The following is a 22,670-nucleotide window of genomic DNA, read 5'->3' on the forward strand; positions in this document are numbered from 1 at the left end:
GTCCTGAGTCACCATATTTCTTTTTTGGAAGAGTATATTTCTTGCAACTCATTCTGATGAATAAAAGATACACTCGAAGTCTGCTCATTTTTGTCTTAAATTGGTGGGTTATTGCTTAAATCAGGGGTGCCCAAACTTGGCAATTTTAAGACTTGTGGACATCCCTGAATTCCCAGCATGCTATTTTAAAGATGCCAAGGTGGTCACCCCTGGCTCAGATTTTCATATCCTTTCCGAAGAGCATCTACCATCCCTTCTGAGATTGGAGCAGACACCAGGGGGGAGAATACTACTGGTAACCATAGAAACATAGAAGAGTGATGGCAGAAAAAGATCTCATGATCCATCTAGTCTGCCCTTATACTATTTTCTGTATTTTTATCTTAGGATGGATCTATGTTTATCCCAGGCATGTTTAAATTCAGTTACTGTGGATTTACCAACCACGTCTGCTGGAAGTTTGTTCCAAGCATCTACTACTCTTTCAGTCAAATAATATTTTCTCACGTTGCTTTTGATCTTTCCCCCAACTAACTTCAGATTGTGTCCCCTTGCTCTAGTGTTCACTTTCCTATTAAAAACACTTCCCTCCTGGACCTTATTTAACCCTTTAACATATTTAAATGTTTCGATCATGTCCCCCCTTTTCCTTCTGTCCTCCAGACTATACAGATTGAGTTCATTAAGTCTTTCCTGATACGTTTTATGGTTAAGACCTTCCACCATGCTTGTAGCCCGTCTTTGGACCCGTTCAATTTTGTCCATATCTTTTTGTAGGTGAGGTCTCCAGAACTGAACACAGTACAGTGATCCCTCGATTAGCACGGTCTCGATTAGTGCGAAACGCTGCAACGCGGTTTTTCAAAAAATATTAATTAAAAAAATAAAATATTAAAAAATAAAAAATAAGTCCACGCTAGTTCTCTCTCTCTTTCTCTCCCTGTTGCCGGCGTGGTATATGAGAGAGAAAGAGAGAGGCAGAGGTCGGGCGCATTACCGGGAGGTGGAGGCGGCGTGGGGACGCTGGGTGCCGGGGACACCGAGGAGGGGGTGGACGTGGCCTCTCAGCTGCAGAGGCGGAGGCAACGGCGGAGTCCGGCGCTGGGGCCATGCGGGGCCGCTCATCCAGGGGGGCGTGGACTGGCAAGTCGCCCTCCTTTCTCTTTCTTTCTCTCTCTTATACCACACCGGTAACAGGGAGAGAAAGAGAGAGAGCGGAGGGCACCTTGCCGGTCCACGCCCCCCTAGATGAGCGGCTCCGCATGGCCCCAGCGCTGCCCAGGCAAAGGGGAAACCCCAAGATCGCTTGCCGCTTGCCGTATTGCAGCGAAGGAGGCGAAGCAAGGCTCCAAGCTGCAATACGGCAAGCGGCAAGCGGCAAGTGATCTTGGGGTTTCCCCTTTGCCTGGGCGGCGGGAAGACCAAGGGAAGGTTCCTTCAGCCGCCCAACACCTGATCCGCTCCGCAGCGCGGCAACGGGGAAACCCCATCTTCGGCTCCTCGCTGCTTCCGCGCTGCGGAGCAGATCAGCTGTTGGGCGGTTGAAGGAACCTTCCCTTGGTCTTCCCCGCCGCCCACACGCAAACTCCACCATCTGCGCATGTGCGGCCATGAAAAAAATGGCGCACATGCGCAGATGGTGGTTTTTACTTCCGCATCCAGTATAACGCGGAAATCGGTTAGCGCGGGAGGTCTTGGAACATAACCCCCGCGCTAACCGAGAGATCACTGTATTCCAAATGGGGTCTCACCAGCATTCTATATAGCAGGATCATAATCTCCCTCTTCCTGCTTGTTATACCTCTAGCTATGCAGCCTAGCATCCTACTTGCTTTCCCTACCGCCTGACTGCACTGTTCACCCATTAATCCTCATCTTATGACCATAATGGAGGGTGCTTATTATGATTGTAAGCCACGGTGGTCGTAAAGCAGGTCACACACTTGACCAAACCGATTTGATGACCTTTTTTTGTAACATTTGTTAAGAAAACACTGTGGTTTTAAACAAAAAAAAAAATGGTTAGGTGTGAAGCAGTTTTATTGAAAACTACTGTAGAAGTACCGTATTTTCTTATTTCTTATTGTTGTAAGCTGCCCTGAGTCTGTGGAGAAGGACGGCATAGAAATCCAACCAAATAAATAAATAAAAATAAATATTTTTTTCAGAGTATAAGGCACACATTAGTTTTGGGGGAGGAAAATAGGGAAAAAATAATCTGCCTGCCAGTATCCATCTGGCTAGTCCTTAAGTCTGGTCAGTTTCAGCATATTACTTTGCTGGTTTTGAGCCCAGGTGCTTGCTTTTCATCCCCTGTTTGGGGATAAAAAACATTTTCTAAAACACATAATTTCTCTTTCTCTCTTCAGAGAAAGAAAAACAATGAGAAAAGCAGGCAAAGAGAAGATCGCTTCCCTAGCAAACTACAGAAGACCACTTCATTCATTAGCACCTCGTTAGGGCTGGAAAAAAAGGCTCAGCCATGAAAAAAAACAGGCAAAGGGAAGATAGCTTAGCTAGCAAAGCATGGAAGATTGCATTAGCACTTCATTAGAGCTGAAAAAAGCTTAGTAAAAACTACATTTACACCTTCTCTGTGGTGGCTCCGACCCTCTGGAACCAGCTCCCCCCAGAGATTAGGATTGCCCCCACTCTCCTTGCCTTTCGGAAACTCCTTAAAACTCGCCTCTGCCGTCAGGCATCGGGGAATTGAAACATCTCCCCCCTGCCCATGTAGTTTCTGTGTATGATTCGACTGTGTGCTTGTTTTTTATATATTGGGGTTTCTTTTGGATTTTTTAACCTAAAACTGTAATTTAAATTGCTAAATATTAGATTTGTTACTATGTATTGTTTACCATTGTTGTGAGCCGCCCCGAGTCTACGGAGAGGGGCGGCATATAAATCCAATAAATCTAATCTAATCTAATCTACATTTAGAGTATTAAGACACACCCAAATTTTCAGCCTCTTTTAGGAGAGAAAAAGATGCGTCTTATACTCTGAAAAATACAGTAAATGTCGGGTTTTTTAGCAAAGCCATCATAAAATGTGGTCACATGACCACAAAACATTGCAAATTGATATACCGTATTTTTCGGAGTATAAGACGCACCTTTTTACTCCCTAAAAGAGCCTGAAAATTCAGGTGCATCTTATACCGTGAATGTAGCTTTTCCCCCCAGGCCTAACTAGCTGCTAATGATCTTCCCAGCTCTTACCTTGCAGGCTCTTTCATTGGTTCTCTCTGAGAAGAATATTTTCCAAGCCCTAAGTCTTTGCAGGGTTTTTTCCATTGCTCTACTTGCTCTGAATAAGTTTCTTTCTAGCCCTAACCAGGTGCTAATGATGTTCCCAGCACTTAGCAGTTTGCAAGCTCTTTCATTGTTATTCTCTGCAAAGAATGTTTTCCAAGTCCTAAGTCTGTGCAGGGTTTTTTTTCATTGTTTTATTTACTAAGTATTCTGCCGGGCTCTCTGGTAGGAGCCTCCCAAAAATTCAAAGGTACAAATTTCAGACACACACACGTTTGAAAATTCAAAACAATGTTCTTTATCACAAAATTCAAAATAAACTAAGCACTCTTTTTGTATTGCAAAGAGCACTCGTCCCAAAACAACCGGGTAGTTTGTACAAGTCCCTTATCAGTTCGTAAGTACTTAGCTTGCAGCTGTGAAGAAAGTCACAGCCCTTCTTCTTCCACGAAGTGAAACACACTTTGCTCTGCTTTGGTTTCAAAGTGGTGAAAAGTCAACAAACAAAGGCCGGAGTCAGCAAGACATTCATGAAACACAATGATCAGATAATTCTCCACAACGGACAAACCCACACGCTGCTATTTATAGCAGCAGCCCTAATTACTGGAGCCCCACCCAACCACAGGTGGCCTCATTTTCTCTTGTAATAATCCTTCAGTTGTTGTCTCCTATGCATCACTCTACGCATGCGTGGATGTGTCATTAATTCTTGTTCAGAATCCAAAGATGATACAGATGATTGATCACCTCCTGGGCTGTCTGCCAAACTGTCCTCCTCCCTGTCACTCACGCTTCCTTGGTCAGAGGAGACTTTGTCGGCAGATTCCACTGGGAGCAAAACAGGCCTGCAGCATGTGGATGTCTCCCCCACATCCACCTGCACATTCCTTGGGGCAGGAGCTGGGCCAGAGCTAACCACAACACTTAGAATGTTTCTTTCCAGCCCTAACCAGATGCTAATGATGTTCCCAGTCAATGGAATTTTGTGGACTGATCTTCAGCTATAACTAAGATAGGAACTAAGATTCCTAACATTATATGTCTCTATGTTACGTCATGTGTGTGTGTGTATGATTTTTTGTTGAGTTTATATATATATTCCCTCTCTCTACACACACACACACACACAGCGTATTTTTCAGTGTATAAGACGCACCCTTTTCCTCCCTAAAATGGGCTGATAACTAGGGTGCGTCTTATACTCTGTAGCTTTTTCCCCCCCAGCCCTAACGAGCTGCTCTTTCTTTTTTATATATAAAATATTTTTATTATACAAAGATTAAAAAGCAAACATATCCATTTTTTTCCAAAACCTACAAATCCTTAGGTTTTTTGACTCAAACTAGCTGCTCTTTCATTGTTTCTCTCTGTGAAGAATTTTTTTTCTAAGACTTTGCAGGTTTTTTCCATTGCTCTACTTGCTGAGACTGTTTCTTTCCAGGTGCTAATGATGTCCCCAGCTCTTACTGGCTTACAAGCTCTTTCGTTGTTACTCTCTCAGAATAAAGTTTTTTTTAAAGTCCTAACCAGGGGATAAAATAATGTGATGGCTAAGGACGCTAGTCATATTCGGGTTTCTTCCCGTGTAAGTTTCAGAGATTTCTGGCGACGTTTCGACGAGGTCCCACTCGTCATCTTCAGGCTGGTGCTTCTGTCCTTGTGCTAGGGCGAACACAGCGAAACCTGAGCTGCCTTCCCTCTATAAATACCACACCCACCAGCCAGTATTTATAGAGGGAAGGCAGCTCAGGTCTCTCTGTGTTCGCCCTAGCACAAGGACAGACGCACCAGCCTGAAGATGACGAGTGGGACCTCGTCGAAACGTCGCCAGAAATCTCTGAAACTTACACGGGAAGAAACCCGAATAGGCCAAGATCTCCATATATATATATAAAACAAAGTGACCTCTGGATGTTGACCATCTCCTACCTGTTTCTAACTTTTTGTCTCCCACCTTCTATCTGTTTATGATTACGCTTGCCTTATTTGTGCCTGCTGCGTGTGTATCTGCGAGCATCTGCATACATCCTGGTCCTTGTTTTTTGATTGGTGTTTGTTTCCCTAGTAACATCAACCCCAGAGGTTTATTGCTCTTCATAATGAGGAGCAATTAAGGGGGGGGGGGGCAGAAGATCACCCACCAGACACTAATGGCTCTGTCGGATTCTGTGCACCACGCACGCCGGGGCCCCGGTGTTGGCTTGCTGCTGAGCTATAATTGCTTCAAGGGCTTCTCTTGTAACTTGGGTGTTTGGCAGGGTTTTCATTAAGGAACAATGAACAACATAATCTTCCCTTTGGTTTGCAGTTCTGATTTTGATGCAAATGAAGGGTAAAAAGGAAAGAGGCAGCATTAAAGGCGATTTGGCAGCTGTTGCTCTAATCTGGATTTCAAGATTACAAGACAGTTTTTCTTCAAAAAAATCAGGATAATTATAAGCTGACCGTGATTTTTCCTCGATATTCAGCGCTTCCTTCCAGCAGCAAAGCATTTTCAGTCCTTCCCTATAAAAGGAGGGAAAGTGCAGCTCATAATTTTCTTAAGGGGGCTGGAGGCTAAAACATACAAAGAACGGTTGCAGAAACTGAGTATATCTATTCTGACAAAGAGAAGGATTGAGGGTGACATTGACAGTGGTCTTCTAATATTTGAGAGGCTGTCACAAAAAAGAGGGGGTTGGCATCTTAATTTTGAATCATGTGACCATGGGGATGATGCAACGATCATAAGTTTGAAAAATGATTATTATAATAATAATAATAATAACAGAGTTGGAAAGGACCTTGGAGGTCTTATAGTCCAACCCCCTGCTTAGGCAGGAAGCCCTACACTACTTCAGACAAATGGTGATCCGACATCTGCTTAAAAACCTCTAGTGTTGGAGCATTCACAACTTCTGGAGGCAAGCTGTTCCACGGATTAATTGTTCTGACTGTCAGGAAATTTATTTATTTTATTTTATTTATTTATTCGATTTTTATGCCGCCCTTCTCCTTAGACTCAGGGCGGCTTACAACATGTTAGCAATAGCACTTTTGAAGAGAGCCAGCATATTGCCCCCACAATTTGGGTCCTCATTTCTCCTTAGTTCTAAGTTACTTCATTCCTTGTTTAGTTTCCACCCATTGCTTTTTGTTCTACCCTCAGGTACTTTGGAGAATAGATGGACTCCTTCTTCTTTGTGGCAACCTCTGAGATATTGGAACACTGCTATCATGTCTCCCCTGGTCCTTCTTTTCATTAAACTAGACATGCCCAGTTCCTGCAACCGTTCTTCATAGGTTTTAGCCTCCTGTTCCCTAATCATCTTTGTTGCTCTTCTGTGCACCTTTTCTAGAGTCTCAACATCCTTTTTGCATCATGGCGAACAAAACTGGATGCAAATATTCCAAGTGTGTCCTTACCAAGGCCTTATAAAGTGGTATTAACACTACATGTGATCTTGATTCTATCCCTCTGTTAATGCAGCCTAGAACTGTGTTGGCTTTTTTGGCAGCTGCTGCACACGGCTGGCTCATATTTAAATGGTTGTCCACTAGGACTCCAAGATCCCTCTCAAAGTTATTACTGTTGAGCAATGTACCACATATACTATACCTGTGTGTTTTGTTTTTCTTGCCTAAATGTAGAACCTTATTTTTTTCACCATTGAATTTCATTGTTAGATAGCGCCCATTGTTCACATTTGTCAAGATCCTTCCGTATTTTGCTTACTTATAAAAGTGATTATAAGTCACTTTTTTCAGTACTGTTGTGTCTTTGAATGGTCATTAAATGAACTGTTGTTCATTGAGGACTATCTGTATCAGCTATAGATGAGCAGCTGTCAAAGAGAACTGTTCTTGTTCTCTTCTTTATGGAGGCAACTGTTTTGATACAGCACGGAGGGCTGGGTGGACTGATAAAACAGGATGGTTTATGTTATTGTTTTATGTCTATTAAAGCAGGGGTCCCCAATCACCGGGCCGCGGACCAGTACCGGGCCGCGGGGCATGTTGCACCGGTCCGTGGAGTCAGCAGCTGCCAGTCCTCCTGCCGCCACCCCCTCCCTCCAGTGCTTCACCTCCCGCCGGGCAAGAGGCCTTGGGAGGCAGGTTCTGCCGGCCACAGGGCGATGGACGGGACAGAGGGGCGGGGAGGACCGAGAGGCTCAAGCCTCTTTTGGCTTCTGCCGCGGGGCGCTTTTGCGTTTTTGGCTGGGGGGAGGCAGGAGGGCTAGCCTGACCCCCTCTCTCCACCACTTAGCTCCCGCTGGGCAAGAGGGCTTGGGAGGCAGGTTCTGCTGGCCACAGGGCGATGGCGGGAAAGAGGGGCGGGGAGGACCAGCACCCCCATGCTTAATCCCGCCCCCAACCACACCCCTTTCCACCCCCACCGGGCCATAGAAAAATTGTCTTGCTGAAACTGGTCCCTGGTGGAAAAAACGTTGGGGACCACTGCATTAAAGCTTCTAAGCTTTTACAGGTAGTCCTCGGTTTATCATTAATAATAATTAATAATTAATAATTTATTAGATTTGTATGCCGCCCCTCTCCATGGACTCGGAGTGGCTCACAACAAATAACAAATAACAAATAACAAATCTAATATTAAAATTATTCATTTAGCAATCATTTAAGATTATAATGGTCTCATTAAACGGTTTTTAAGGGGGGGAATGACTTACGACTGGTCCTCGCCCTTATGACCACTACAGCAGGTGCACAGTCACATGATCAGAATTCAGGTGATTGGCAACGGGCATGTGTTTACAAGGGTTGCAGTGCCCCCAAATCATGTGATTATTACCATTTGCATCCTTCTCCATCAACTTCTGATAACAAACTCAGGAAAGGGAGCTGAATTTGCTTAATAACCACATGTTTCACTTAACAGCTGCGCAATGGTTCGCTTAACAGCCATGGTAAAAAACAAAAATTGTAAAATTGGGCATGACTCACTTGCCCTTATTTTGCTTAGTAAAGGAAATTCTCATCCCAATTGTACTACCCGTAATTCTCTTTCTGTAATCAGTAAGTTTCGTGCAAGATTTTTCTCTCGAATCTCAAAAAGGCCTCTGTCAGTATGATGCTTGCCTACTATATGTAAGACTCACTTACACCGCCAGGCATGGGGGAGTTGAGATATTCCTTCCCCCTAGGCCATTACAAGTTATGCATGGTATGTTTGTGTGTATGTTTGGTTTTATAATAAGGGTTTTTAGTTGTTTTATTATTGGATTGTTACATGCTGTTTTTATCATTGTTGTTAGCCGCCCCGAGTCTGCGGAGAGGGGCAGCATACAAATCCAATAAATAAATAAATGTATTTTACGGCTTCCTGACCTATGCTAACGTATGCCATTCGGTTTTATTTTAATAGAGACGCTTGAGACAGTCTTTAACATGAAACCAAATCAAAATGCATCAAAGCTCATTTAAAAAGGCAGTGATTTGAAAAGATATAAAGGGTTCATCAACGTTTCATAGAACCAAGAAAAACATCTTAACATCTGCACGTGTCGGATGCTCCTGGAAGGTCTTACAAGCTGGCGTAAACAAGGGAGGGTTGAGGCAGATTTGCTGAGACAAGGAACACATAGCCCTTGCACAGGAAGGAAACTTAGTCATTTATAATAATTTAAATATGCTTATTCGTTGAGAAAACAACCTCAAAGTGGATTCGCATCCTTGAATTATGACCACTATTGAAGACCAGAATTTCTATTGCTAACTAAGCAAAGCAATTGGTAAGTCAGTCCTGCTGCCCCATTTTAGGACCCTTTTCACCACCATTGTTAAGCAAATCACTGTAGTTGTTAAGTGAATCGTACAGTTATTAAGCAAATCTGGCTTCTTCCATTGACTTTGCTTGTCAAAAGCAGGCTGGGCACATAACAAATGTCAATCACATAATCCTGGGGATGATACAGCCATTATCAATATATACCAGGTACCAAGTATCCCGATTTTGAACAAAGGATTGCCGGGTTGTAAGTTCAAGGACTGGTTGTAAGTCACGGTATTCAGTACCATTGTAAATTTGAATGCTTGTTAAACAAATGTTCGTAAGTTGAGGACATATCTGTATGTAATTTATCGCAATGCATCAGTCAGTGAAAAGACAAGTTATTTGTTGCACACTTTCTCGGTTGGCAACCTGTGGAAGATGTATTTATTCATCTATCAAATTTCTTTTTTTCTCAATTTTATTTATTACATTTATTTATTTAGCAAGTAAATCTACGGAGTCTATGGAGAGGGGCAGCATACAAATCTAATAAATAAATAAATATATATGTGTGTGTGTGTGTGTCACATGTTTTTTTTATTTTATTTTATTTTATTTTATTCATTGGATTTGTATGCCGCCCCTCTCCGGAGAATTTGCTGAATTTGAAAATTAAGGGAGACTAGGATAGATCTATTTCGGCCTTATTTTGGCCTCATCAGCTAGCCATACCCACTGGGACCTGAACCTGCAACCTTTGCCTTGAAAGGCAGAGAATTATCCTCTAGGGCTAGGCTACAGTATCCAATCCCTTCAGCTCTGCACCAGGGAAGGGTTACATATTTTTGTGTCAAATCACCCTGGTGTATTGAAGGAACATCACAGCTCCTTATTTGCCTCTCGGCCCAATATATATATATATATATATTTGTTTATTTATTTATTTTTTATAAAATTTATTCTCTGTCTTGTATTGTGGTTCGGCCGACTCTGAGCCCCTTAGACTCTCCCCGGGGGATGTCCAGGAATGGTGAATCTCACCCATGTCGTCTCCTGTTTCTTTGATTCTTTCAGGGCCATGTTCACCGGTGGGATGAGGGAAAGCAACCAAGATGTGATTGAGTTGAAAGGAGTCTCTGCCAAGGGCTTGAAGCACATCATAGAGTTTGCCTACAGTGCCGAAGTCACCCTTGACCTCGACTGCATCCAGGACGTGCTGGGAGCGGCCGTCTTCCTGCAGATGGTCCCCGTGGTGGAGCTGTGCGAGGAGTTCCTGAAGTCGGCCATGAGTGTGGAGACCTGCCTTAACATCGGGCAAATGGCCACCACCTTCAGCCTCGCCTCCTTGAAGGAGTCCGTCGATGCCTTCACCTTCCGCCATTTCCTCCAGATTTCCGAGGAAGAGGATTTCCTCCACCTTCCTTTGGAAAGACTCGTCTTCTTCCTTCAGAGCAACAAGCTGAAGAGCTGCAGCGAGATCAACCTCTTCCGGGCGGCCATCCGGTGGCTGCAGTACGACCCAACGCGCTGCAGCAGTGCCAGCCAGGTCCTCTGCCACATTCGCTTCCCGCTCATGAAGTCCTCGGAGCTGGTGGACAGCGTCCAGACTTTTGACATCATGGTGGAGGACGTCTTGTGCCGGCAGTACCTCCTCGAAGCGTTCAACTACCAAATACTGCCTTTTCGCCAGCATGAGATGCAGTCTCCCCGGACGGCGATCCGCTCCGATGTCCTTTCTCTCATCGCTTTTGGCGGCACGCCGTACACCGATAACGATAGGACCGTAAGCGGCAAAGTCTACTACTTGCCCGACAGCAGCACACGCCAATTCAAGGAGCTGACGGAGATGGAGGTGGGGACTAGCCACACCTGCGTGGCTGTCCTAGACAACTTTGTTTACGTGGTTGGGGGGCAGCACCTGCAGTACCGCAGCGGCGAGGGAGCCCTTGACATCTGCTACCGCTACGACCCCCATTTGAACCAGTGGCTGCGTATTCAGGCGATGCAGGAGAGCAGAATCCTGTTTCAGCTGAACGTGTTATGTGGCATGGTCTATGCCACAGGGGGCAGGAACAGGTCCGGCAGCTTGGCATCCGTGGAAAAATATTGCCCCAGAACCAACGAATGGAGCTTTGTCTGCCCGCTCAAACGCAGGACATGGGGCCACGCGGGGGCCACCGTGGGAGGCAAGCTGTACATCTCGGGCGGGTATGGCATATCCGTGGAAGACAAAAAGGCCTTGCATTGCTACGACTCGGCCCTGGATCAGTGGGAGTTCAGAGCTCCCATGAACGAACCCCGCGTCTTGCACACGATGGTCAGCGCCAACAATAAGATTTATGCCCTGGGGGGCCGCATGGACCACGTCGACCGTTGCTTCGACGTCTTGGCCGTGGAGTATTACCTACCGGAAGCCAACCAGTGGACGATGGTAAGCCCCATGCGGGTAGGACAGTCGGAGGCTGGCTGTTGCCTGCTCGAGAAGAAGATCTACGTCGTGGGGGGATACAACTGGCACCTGAACAACGTCACCAGCATCGTGCAGGTGTACAACACGGAGACGGACGAATGGGAGAGGGACCTCCACTTCCCGGAATCGTTTGCTGGGATTGCTTGCGCGCCGGTGATTCTACCACAGCCAACGGCCTGGAGGTGACCATCGGAAGCCACGCGCTCTTCTGAACCGTCCCGTGCATGCTCTTGCCTGGCTTGTTTTGCAAAATAAAGTTGTGTATCCATGGCAGACGAGCGGACATTTCTGCCTACACTCCTCTGGTTCATTGTATTCCGGCGGAACCCTTTCGACCCCGTTGGGAATGGGAGCGTGATACGGAAGAAGCAGCGGTGGTGCACGGCTCAGTTTTTCTTCCCTAACAACATCACACCTGTGGACATTTAATAAGCTTCTTTTTCATTTATGAATAACTGAGGGGTTCACTGTATCTCAGAGCGTCACTATACGGAGACGCGCGGTAGCTGGACAATTTGGAAAAAAATCAAGAAAATTTAAGATCATTCTCAAACCAAGAAGAACGATGGAAGGAAGGAGAAGTCAGCTCCAGGCACCAACCATCTATGATTTCACACAGGAGTATATTTTCCCGAAAAACAGCTTTGAACAACTGTACTATGGAACATAGCTGTTCTGTTGTTGAAAACTCGGTAAGACATTTTTTGCTATGCAGAGATTTAGGAAAAAGCGAAGACAACTCCACCGAAGCTTGGAATCTGTGGATTGGAGGCCAAAACGGGATTATTAGCACAGGTAAATATGACTCCCTTATGAAACCAGGTTGGTCTCTTCAGCCTTGAAAGACGGCGTTTAAGGGGTGACTTGATCAAAGTGTATAAAATCATGCGTGGGATAGAAAAGGTGGATAGAGAAAAATTCTTTTCTCTATCACGCAATAGGGGGCCCTCCCTAAAGCTCATAGGTAAGAAAGTGAGGACAAATCAAGGGAAATATTTCTTCACCCAGAGGGTCCTTGGTTTATGGAATTCACTTCCAGAAGAGGTCGTGACAGCTGTCAGCCTTGATAGCTTCAAGCCAGGATTAGACAGATTCATGGATGCCAAGTGTATCAGTGGTTCTATGTTGGTTGAGGCAGGCAGGATTCCCTTGGGTCCCACTTGTTGGGAGTCAAGGGAAAGGGAGGGTCTTGCCTTCTCTTTCTGCTCAAGATCCCCATGGACAATTGGTGGGCCACTGTGGGACACAGAATGCTGGACTCGATGGGCTTTGGTTCGATTCAGCATGACTTCTCTTAGGTTCTTATGTTTTTATGCATCATTTCCTGACATGGGAACACTTTCTTGAATCAAGAATGTTCACTATTGGATGGGATGGACAAGATACAGTCTGAACAATTACTTGATGGAATGGTTATATTTATCACTTCTTAATTGTTGGAAAACCTCTTTTATATGTCTGCAGCTGCTTGGAAAGTGAGATGCACAGATTGACATTTCATTCTGCAGGATGAACTCTGGGGATAAGATATGTAGTGTGCTGAATGGGTATTTATATTAATCTGCCAATTTGTCGCTCACATCTGCTGTGACTACAGTACTGAATCGGCAGATTGTTTTGAGTATAGCTCGACTTACAACCAATTCAATCTCAATTTATTGGATTTGTATGCCGCCCCTCTCTGAAGACTCGGGGCGGCATAATAATAAACCATTTGTTTATTGACAGTTCTAAGTTACAACGGCACTGAAAAAGCAACTTATGACTGATTTTCATTGTTATGACCATTGCAGGAACACGGAGAAATCCAATTCACTTAACAATCATGTTAGCAACTTAACAACTGCAGTGATTCACATCTGCTTAGCCACACAAATTCTACACTCAATGCAAAGAAGCTTTATAGTTGCCATTTTTACTTTCTTCAATGCCCTGATCATAGTGGCACCCCTGGGCATTATGGGAAGTAAGGCAGAGTCAGACAGTGAAATGCCAGTGCTAGAAAATTTAATTTAACTTAACTTAATTTAATTTAATTTAATTTAATTTAATTTATTCGACTTCTGTGCCACCCAATCCCGTAGGACTCAGGATGGTTTACAATAATACAGAAATAATATAATAATAAAAAGAAGTCAAATATTAAATCTACTATTATTTTACTGAAAGAGTAGTAGATCCTTGGAACAAACTTCCAGCAGACGTGGTAGATAAATCCACAGTAACTGAATTTAAACATGCCTGGGATAAACATAGATCCATCCTACAGAAAATAGTATAAGGGCAGACTAGATGGACCATGAGGTCTTTTTCTGCCGTCAGACTTCTATGTTTCTATGTTTCTATTAATAATAGCTGTAAAACCTCATAATAAACCCATATACTAAAATAACCCCCTATAAAATCCCTAAAACCTGTCTAACAACATACATACATACCAATCGAACATAATTCGGCCATGTCTGCTGTTAGATTCACAGCCCCCAGCCAATATCCAGTGCTTAGGAACCTTGAGTGAGGAGGGAGAAATCAGGGGGGGTTTGATGGGGGTGGGATGGGGGTGCTTGGTCTAGAAGTAGCTGAGATAAAGTTCCCCAATGCAGTTCTCCATTCACCAAGGATCAACAGAGATTTTCAGCCATCCAGTTTATGGTTGTTCCACAGATGCTTTTTCAAGAAGCAATTGGCCTTTCTTTGTTTTCCCTTGAAGACCTTTCGCTCCTCATCCAAAAAGCTTCTTCGGCTCTGACCGAGTGGCAGGGAATGGAAGGATTTCTATTGTTTCTAGGGCACAGATAAACCTCCAAATGGCCTCGATGACTGTCAGAAAGAATGCTGATGACCAGATGACTTCAAGGAATATAAATCCTTCCATTCTCCACCATTTACATAGAAACATAGAAGACTGACAGCAGAAAAGGACCTCATGGTCCATCTAGTCTGCCCTTATACTATTTCCTGTATTTTATCTTAGGATGGATATATGTTTATCCCAGGCATGTTTAAATTCAGTTCCTGTGGATTTACCAATCACGTCTGCTGGAAGTTTGTTCCAAGGATCTACTACTCTATCAGTCAAATAATATTTTCTCATGTTGCTTTTGATCTTTCCCCCAACTAATTTCAGATTGTGTCCCTTTGTTCTTATGTTCACTTTCCTATTAAAAACACTTCCCTCCTGAACGTTATTTAACCCTTATTTAACCCTTAAACATATTTAAATGTTTCAATCATGTCCCCCATTTCCCTTCTGTCCTTCAGATTATACAGATGGAGTTCATGAAGTCTTTCCTGATGCGTTTATGCTTAAGACCTTCCACCATTTTTGTAGCCGGTCTTTGGACCCGTTCAATTTTATCCATATCTTTTTGTAGGTGAGGTCTCCAGAACTGAACACAGTATTCCAAATGTGGTCTCACCAACGCTCTATACAGCGGGATCACAATCTCCCTCTTCCTGCTTGTTATACCTCTAGCTATGCAGCCAAGCATCCTACTTACTTTTCCTACCGCCCGACCACACTGCTCACCCATTTTGAGACTGTCAGAAATCACTACCCCTAAATCCTTCTCTTCTGAAGTTTTTTGCTAACACAGAACTGCCAATACAATACTCGAATTGAGGATTCAGTCAGAACTGAAGAAGCTTCTTGGATGAAAAGCGAAACGTCTTCAAAACAAAAACAGTCCAATTCGCCTCTTGAAAAAAGCACCTTTGGGATATTTCCCTGTGAAAGCATTCAGCCCTCCCCTGGTGGGTCGCCCTCTAGGGAGGCACAGCATGCCATGATTGCCACATCAGAATGAAATGACAGAGAAAAAGTTTTCTCGATGAGGCGCCCTTGAATGCATCAAGACCTCTCCTTTTTATTGTGTATTCACAGTTCTGACATGTGGTACAGAATAACCAATTCGCGAACTCCACCTACATTAAGCCATCCTCCAACTATTCATTCCTATACCATATAAGGCTGCCCTTTGGGTAATAAACAGAAGCTACATTCCTTGCCTTTTCCCTGGAAAGGAATGAGTGAGGCATATATTTCCTTATATGGAAGTTCTATAGGTTTTCTTTAAATGCTTTCCATACATGGTCATGATTCCGCAGGATGCTTATTCAGCCTAGACTTTGCTGCCTGCCTTTCCATAGAGGAAGAATTAAGGTTTTATTCAGCACATGATCTAGGCTTAAAACATCACTCTCCAGCAATATTTTATTCCCAAATTTCAGTGCTTAAAAACCTATGATTACAACATCCCTGACCATTGAATGCTTAAGTATGATTGTTGAATGATTGGCCGATAAGTTTTTCTTTTAATTGTTTTTAAATGTAGCATGAATTGGATTTATAGTATTGTTCTGTTTTTATATATATGCTGTGAGCTGCCGCGAGTCCTCAGAGTGCGGCAGCATACAAATCCAATCAAATAAATAAATAAATAAAATAATTGCAATGCCTGCGCTTCTGGCAGAAGGCTGCTGCTAACCCAACTGAAATTCATTTCTTCCTTTGCTTTTTCCATATCTAAATAGCCACGTATGCTTCAGCGGCAGCCTGGAACAGCAAACGAGGACTTGGCATTAAACACATAAAACCAGCGAATTGCAGCTTTTCAGAAGAAGCTTGAATGTGTGTGCTTAGGAGTTTCACATCTTGCTGATCAGGTTTGTTTTTGTGTTAGGGAACATGAACTTTGGAGCATCTTCCAAGGGTTGGAATAAAAACATACTTTCGTATATCGACCTCCTGAATTATTTTCAATGCAAGTTGTTTGCTTGATTCTCTGTTTTGCCCTGGGAAAAGGAACCAGGAAAATGCTGAGATACAGTATTGATATGCAATAAAGCACATTTGCCTAGAAAAAGATTTTATCTCTAAATTGTGTGCCTAAAACTTATTTATTTATTAATTATTTTATTAATTGGATTTATATGCCACTCCTCTCCAAAGACTCAGGGCGGCTTACAACATATAGAAAAATAACAATAGAAATATCCTGAATTCAATTTTAAGGTTAAAACTAACTAATCTAAATTCCGAGTTCCTTAAAAATCAATTACTCCCATTCAAACAATCAGACATACATTATGTTCTGCCTGACTGGGCTCAGGCAATGCGTAACAATCCAAGGAGAAGAAATCAAACACACACGTGCTCTTCTGATCAGCAAACTTGTATTAAACAAACAAAAAAGGGTTACTCAAAACAGTCCTTAGTGTCAGGAACCAATGATAGTGCAAGGTGTACTTCAGCCGCATACAAAAAACACAGGAAAAAGCAAACAAAGACAACCTGGAATGATCAAAGACGTTTCAGGAGTCCTTTTGAATCTTTGGAGCAAACAGCAAGTTCCAGAGGTTTCACCTCCCACGTGTCTGAAAAACCTGGGCTGAAAACTCCAAAGGCACGGAACAGAAACTTCAGAGCAGGAACCACAAAATAACACAGATAAACAGCCACAGTTTGCCTTGTGCCTCTGTTCCCTTTTATACCTTTAGCCCTCATTAAGGGAACCATACCCAGCCCTCAGTATAAGAACCACACCCAACCCAGGTGCTACTCTGATGACTTGTAATAATCCTTCAATTGATCCCTCCTTTGCATCGCTCTTCTGCTACCCATGTCTATGAATTGTCCTGCAGAGGAATCCAAAGACGAAAGACTGTCTGAGGGACTGCATGCCAAATCCCCTGGGATGTCTGCTGAGTCCTGCGAACCAGTGGCCTCATCCTCCTGGCTGTCAGCCAGGCTTTCGCACTCACTTTGTGCCGCATCTCTCCCATCTGTGGGAGCAACGGCTGGCCCAGGCCCAAACACAACACATTACATTCATCAACATCTAATGTCCCCAGGCCTGTCGGCACAAATGGGTCTTTAAGTTCTTGCAGAAGACGAGGAGGGGGCCGGTGGTACGAATCTCTGCGGGGAGCTGGTTCCCTTCAAGCTTTATAGATACTTGAAGTGGAATAATGCAGGTAGCCCTCCACTTAACAACAGGTTGCGTAGTACAAAGTTACAGTGGACCTCCCTGGGCTACTTACAAACCATAATGTTGGCTGCCTCCTTCTTCTCTCTTGCAGCCACATGATCACATTTTAGGCACCCAGCCCATTTAGAGCCATTTGCAATGACCACATTTTGCATTGTCATGTATCCATGGGTGAGATCATCCAAGGGCATGGGGTGAGGTATCATCAATACGCCGATGATACCCAGTTATGCATCTCCACCCCATGTCCAGTCAACGAAGCAGTGGAAGTGATGTGCTGGTGCCTGGAGGTTGTTGGGGCCTGGATGGGTGTCAACAAACTCAAACTCAACCCAGACAAGACGGAGTGGCTGTGGGTCTTGCCTCCCAAGGACAATTCCATCTGTCCGTCCATTACCCTGGGAGGGGGGAAATATTGATCCCCTCAGAGAGGGTTCGCAACTTGGGTGTCCTCCTCGACCCACAGCTGACATTGGAACATCATCTTTCGGCTGTGGTGAGGGGGCGTTTGCCCAGGTTCGCCTGGTGCACCAGTTGCGGCCCTATTTGGACCGGGAGTCATTGCTCACAGTCACTCATGCCCTCATCACCTCGAGGTTCGATTACTGCAACGCTCTCTACATGGGGCTACCTTTGAAGAGTGTTCGGAAACCACATCGTGCAGAACGCAGCCGCGAGAGCCATCGTGGGGCTTCCAAGATTCGCCCTCTGCGCGTCCCTTGGACTGCAAGGAGATCCAACCGGTCAGTCCTAGAGTAGATCCACCCTGACTGCTCTTTAGAAGGCCAGATACTGAAGGTGAAACTCAAGTACTTTGGCCACCTAATGAAAAGGATGGACTCACTGGAGAAGAGCCTAATGCTGGGAATGATTGAGGGCAAAAGAAGGGGACGACAGAGAATGAGGTGGCTGGATGGAGTCACTGAAGCAGCCGGCGTGAGCTTCAATGGACTCCAGAGAATGGTAGAGGACAGGGAGGCCTGGAGGAACATTGTCCATGGGGTCGCGACAGGTCAGACACGACTTCGCAACTAACAACAACCACTGCATAATTTATCGAATGCATTTTTCCTCCTTGGAAAAGACTGAGCGAAATAAGAGTTGACTCGTTCAGCCTTTTCTTCTTAGCTCTTAGCAATCTTTGTTCTTCACTGAACAGTTGATATACTGATTATGTTAATGTTGATTGTTTCTAAAGAAACCCATTGTTCTTGGTATCCTTTGCTAATCAACTTCGCAGCTTTCACTTTCTTATTATTACCAGCTATAAGCCTGGACAACCTGTCTATATTCTTCTCCCTTTATAAACTACAGTGGTACTTCTACCTAAGAACGCCTCTACTTACGAACTTTTCTAGATAAGAACAGGGTGTTCAATATTTTTTTGCCTCTTCTCAAGAACCATTTTCCACTTACAAACCCGAGCCTCCGAAACTGTAACCGGAAAAGCCAGGGAGAAGCCTCTGTGGGGCCTCTCTAGGAATCTCCTGGGAGGAAACAGGGCCAGAAAAGGTGGGGAGAAGCCTCTGTGGGGCCTCTAGGAATCTCCTGGGAGGAAACAGGGCCGGAAAATACTGGGAGAAGTCTCTGTGGGGTCTCTCTAGGAATCTCCTGGGAGGAAACAGGGCTGGAATAGGCGAGGAGAAACCTCTGCGGGGCCTCTCTAGGAATCTCCTGGGAGGAAACAGGGCCGGAAAAGACGGGGAGAAGTCTCTGTGGGGTCTCTCTAGGAATCTCCTGGGAGGAAACAGGGCCGGAAAAGGTGGGGAGAAGCCTCTGTGGGGCCTCTCTAGGAATCTCCTGGGAGGAAACAGGGCCAGAAAAGGTGGAGAGAAGCCTCCTTGGGGCCTCTAGGAATCTCCTGGGAGGAAACAGGGCCTCCACCCTCCCTGTGGTTTCCCCAATCGCACACATTATTTGCTTTTACATTGATTCCTATGGGAAAAATTGCTTCTTCTTGCAAACGTTTCTACTTAGGAACCTGGTCACGGAACAAATTAAGTTCGTAAGTAGAGGCACCACTGTAACTCCCTGTGCTTTTCTGATATGCCTCCTTTCTCATTGTTTTGGAGTTTTAAAATCTTTTTTCAGATTTTACTAAGCCTTTGGCGTAACTACACTGGCTTCTTTGGTGTCTTTCATTTTCCTCCTCCCTATGGCCGTTAGAGAGTCCTTGACTTAAAACAGTTTATTTAATGACCATTCAAAGTTACAACAGAAATGATAAAAGTCACTTAACGACTCTTTTTCAGACTTATGACTTGTAGCATGCCCACGGTCCCATGGTCAAAATTTGGACACTTGGCAACTGGCTTCCAATTATGATAGTCCTGGGATCCCATTTATGATCCCACGATCATGTGATCCCCTTTTGTAACCTTCTAAGAAAGTCAATGGGGAAACCAGATTCACTTAACAACACCACAGTGACTTCACTTAACTGTGGCAAGAAAACTTGTAAAATGGGGCAGAAATTCACTTTTAACAACTGTCTCACTTAGCAACAGAAATTATGGGCCCAATTGTAGTCGTAAGTTCAGGACTAGCTGTAAATGTGTTTTTACAATATTATTTCCTTGCTTAAGAACTCCCATCAATTTTCCGCAACTTTTCCTATTAATTTATTTTGTTGTGTTTTGATTTTACTAAAAAAATCAACATGATTATACAGTTTTTCTTTTTTTTAATCCATTTGAGTCTGTGTTGATTCCTGGTAACAACAACAACAACCACAAAGTTGGAAGGGACCTTAGAGGTCTTCTAGTCCAACCCCCTTCTTAGGCAGGACACACTACACCGCTTAAGACAAAGGGTTATGCAACATCTTCTTAACAATTTCCTGTGTTTGAGCATTCACAACTTCTGGAAGGAAGTTGTTCCACTGATTAATTGTTCTAATTGTCAGGAAATTTCTCCTTAGTTCTAGGTTGCTTCTCTCCTTGTTTAGTTTCCACCCATTGCTTCTTGTTCTACCCTCAGGTGCTTTGGAGAATAGGTTGACTCCCTCTTCTTTGTGGCAGCCCCTGAGATATTGGAACACTGCTATCATGTCTCCCCAGGTCCTTCTTTTCTTTAAATTAGACATACCCAGTTCCTGCAACTGTTCTTCATTTGTTTTAGCCTCCAGTCCCCTAGTCCTCTTTGTTGCTCTTCTCTGCACTCTTTCTAGAGTCTCAACATCTTTTTTATTTATTTATTTATTTATTTTATTTATTGGATTTGTATGCCGCCCCTCTCCGTAGACTCGGGGCGGCTAACAACAGTAATAAAAAACATCATATAAATCCAATATTAAAACAACTAAAAAACCCTTATTGTAAAACCAAACATCCCTACAAACAAACATAACATACATAAATTGTAAAGGCCTAGGGGGAAAGAATATCTCAATTCCCCCATGCCTGACGGCAGAGGTGGGTTTTAAGGAGCTTACGAAAGGCAAGGAGGGTGGGGGCAATTCTAATCTCCGGGGGGAGTTGGTTCCAGAGGGCCGGGGCCGCCACAGGGAAGGCTTTTCCCCTAGGCCCTGCCAAACGACATTGTTCTGTTGACGGGACCTGGAGAAGGCCCACTCTGTGGGACCTAACCGGTCGCTGGGATTCATGCGGCAGAAGGCGGTCTCGTAGATACCCTGGTCCGGTGCCATGAAGGGCTTTATGGGTGATGACCAACACTTTGAATTGTGCCCGGAAACTGATCGGCAACCAATGCAGACTCCGGAGTGTTGGTGTTACATGGGCATTTTTGGGAAAGCTCTCGCAGCTGCATTCTGCACGATCTGAAGTTTCCGAACACTTTTTGCATCGTAGCAGTATTCCAAGTGCGGCCTTACCAAGGCCTTATAAAGTGGTATTAACACTTCACATGATCTTGATTCTGTCCCTCTGTTAATGCAACCTAGAACTGTGTTGGCTTTTTTGGCAGCTGCTGGCTCATATTTAAATGATTGTATACTAGGACTCAAAGATCCCTGCGGTAAGTGCTTGGGCTGGTCCCTACTGTTTTCTTGATAGGTCTTTTGGGGAAATGGTTTGTCACTGCCTCCTTCCTAGAGCTGAGGAAGAGGGGCTGGCTCAAGATGACTCTACTGGCAACACTTGAACTCAATGACTCGCTCACTATTGCTAGCTTCAGTGCTTTAACCACTGCACAAAAGTGGCTCTCATAATCTATTTAGCTCTTTTTAAAAACAAGAGTTGCATTTTCATCCAAACTACTTGGTACTTCCTTAATTAAGTGCTTTGTATTGGTTTGTAAGTGTGGCTGATTTGCTTGCTTGCTTCCAAAACCCATTGAAAGAGAAAGCCATTCAACAAGACACATCAGGAATTTCCTGGAAGGTCTGTGCTCAATGACATTTGTATCATAACAGATGTTCGGGCTAATTGATGTTTCCCATCTCGATGACTTCATGCCTCTTGGGGAGATCTGTCGTTAGTTTTGGGAAAGCATCATTCACAATTTCTCTGTAATTGGTCGCGTGATGCTAGACCTCATGGGCCGTATTGTTTTCATTTGATCGTCCCACTTTTTTCAATCCGGATGATAATAATAATAATAATTTATTAGATTTGTATGTCGCCCCTCTCCAAAGATTCGGGGCGGTTCACAACAACAATAAACAATGCGGTACAAATCCAATATTTAAAACTATAGCTGTACTATAGCCACTCTGCAGCATGGCCAGGTTTCTCACTCAGCAGGAATGGATTCAAATGCTCCTCGCTAAGAAACATAGAAACATAGAAGACTGACGGCAGAAAAAGACCTCATGATCCATCTAGTCTGCCCTTATACTATTTCCTGTATTTTTATTTTAGGATGGATATATGTTTATCCCAGGCATGTTTAAATTCAGTTACTGTGGATTTACCAACCACGTCTGCTGGAAGTTTGTTCCAAGCATCTACTGTTCTTTCAGTCAAATAATATTTTCTCATGTTGCTTTTGATCTTTCCCTCAACTAACTTCAGATTGTGTCCCCTTGTTTTTGTGTTCACTTTCCTATTGAAAACACTTCCCTCCTGGACCTTATTTAACCCTTTGACATATTTAAATGTTTCCATCATGTCCAAGGGGGGAAACAGGGCTGGAAAAGGTGGGGAGACGCCTCTGTGGGGCCTCTCTAGGAATCTCCTGGGAGGAAACAGGGCTGGAATAGGCAGGGAGAAACCTCTGTGGGGCCTCTCTGGGAATCTCCTGGGAGGAAACAGGGGTGGAATAGGCGAGGAGAAACCTCTGTG

General features: G+C 44.2%; 1 protein-coding gene across 2 annotated transcripts in view; it reads left to right on the plus strand.

Moving 5' to 3' along the window:
• Positions 1 to 16,317, plus strand: part of KLHL26 (kelch like family member 26) — a 36,956-nt gene extending 20,639 nt beyond the window's left edge. Inside the window, exons 3-4 of one of the 2 annotated variants that reach the window (XM_070732394.1) lie at positions 10,042 to 12,232; positions 15,971 to 16,317. In XM_070732394.1, coding sequence (XP_070588495.1) covers positions 10,042 to 11,623 — 1,582 coding nt within the window. In that variant the 3' untranslated portion in view covers positions 11,624 to 12,232; positions 15,971 to 16,317. The remainder of the gene's footprint in view (positions 1 to 10,041; positions 12,233 to 15,970) is intronic. The other variant, XM_070732404.1, reaches the window with a different exon arrangement.
• Positions 16,318 to 22,670: the final 6,353 nt, after the last annotated feature.

Source organism: Erythrolamprus reginae, chromosome 1 (genome assembly GCF_031021105.1).
Source record: "Erythrolamprus reginae isolate rEryReg1 chromosome 1, rEryReg1.hap1, whole genome shotgun sequence".
Lineage (NCBI taxonomy): Eukaryota > Metazoa > Chordata > Lepidosauria > Squamata > Dipsadidae > Erythrolamprus > Erythrolamprus reginae.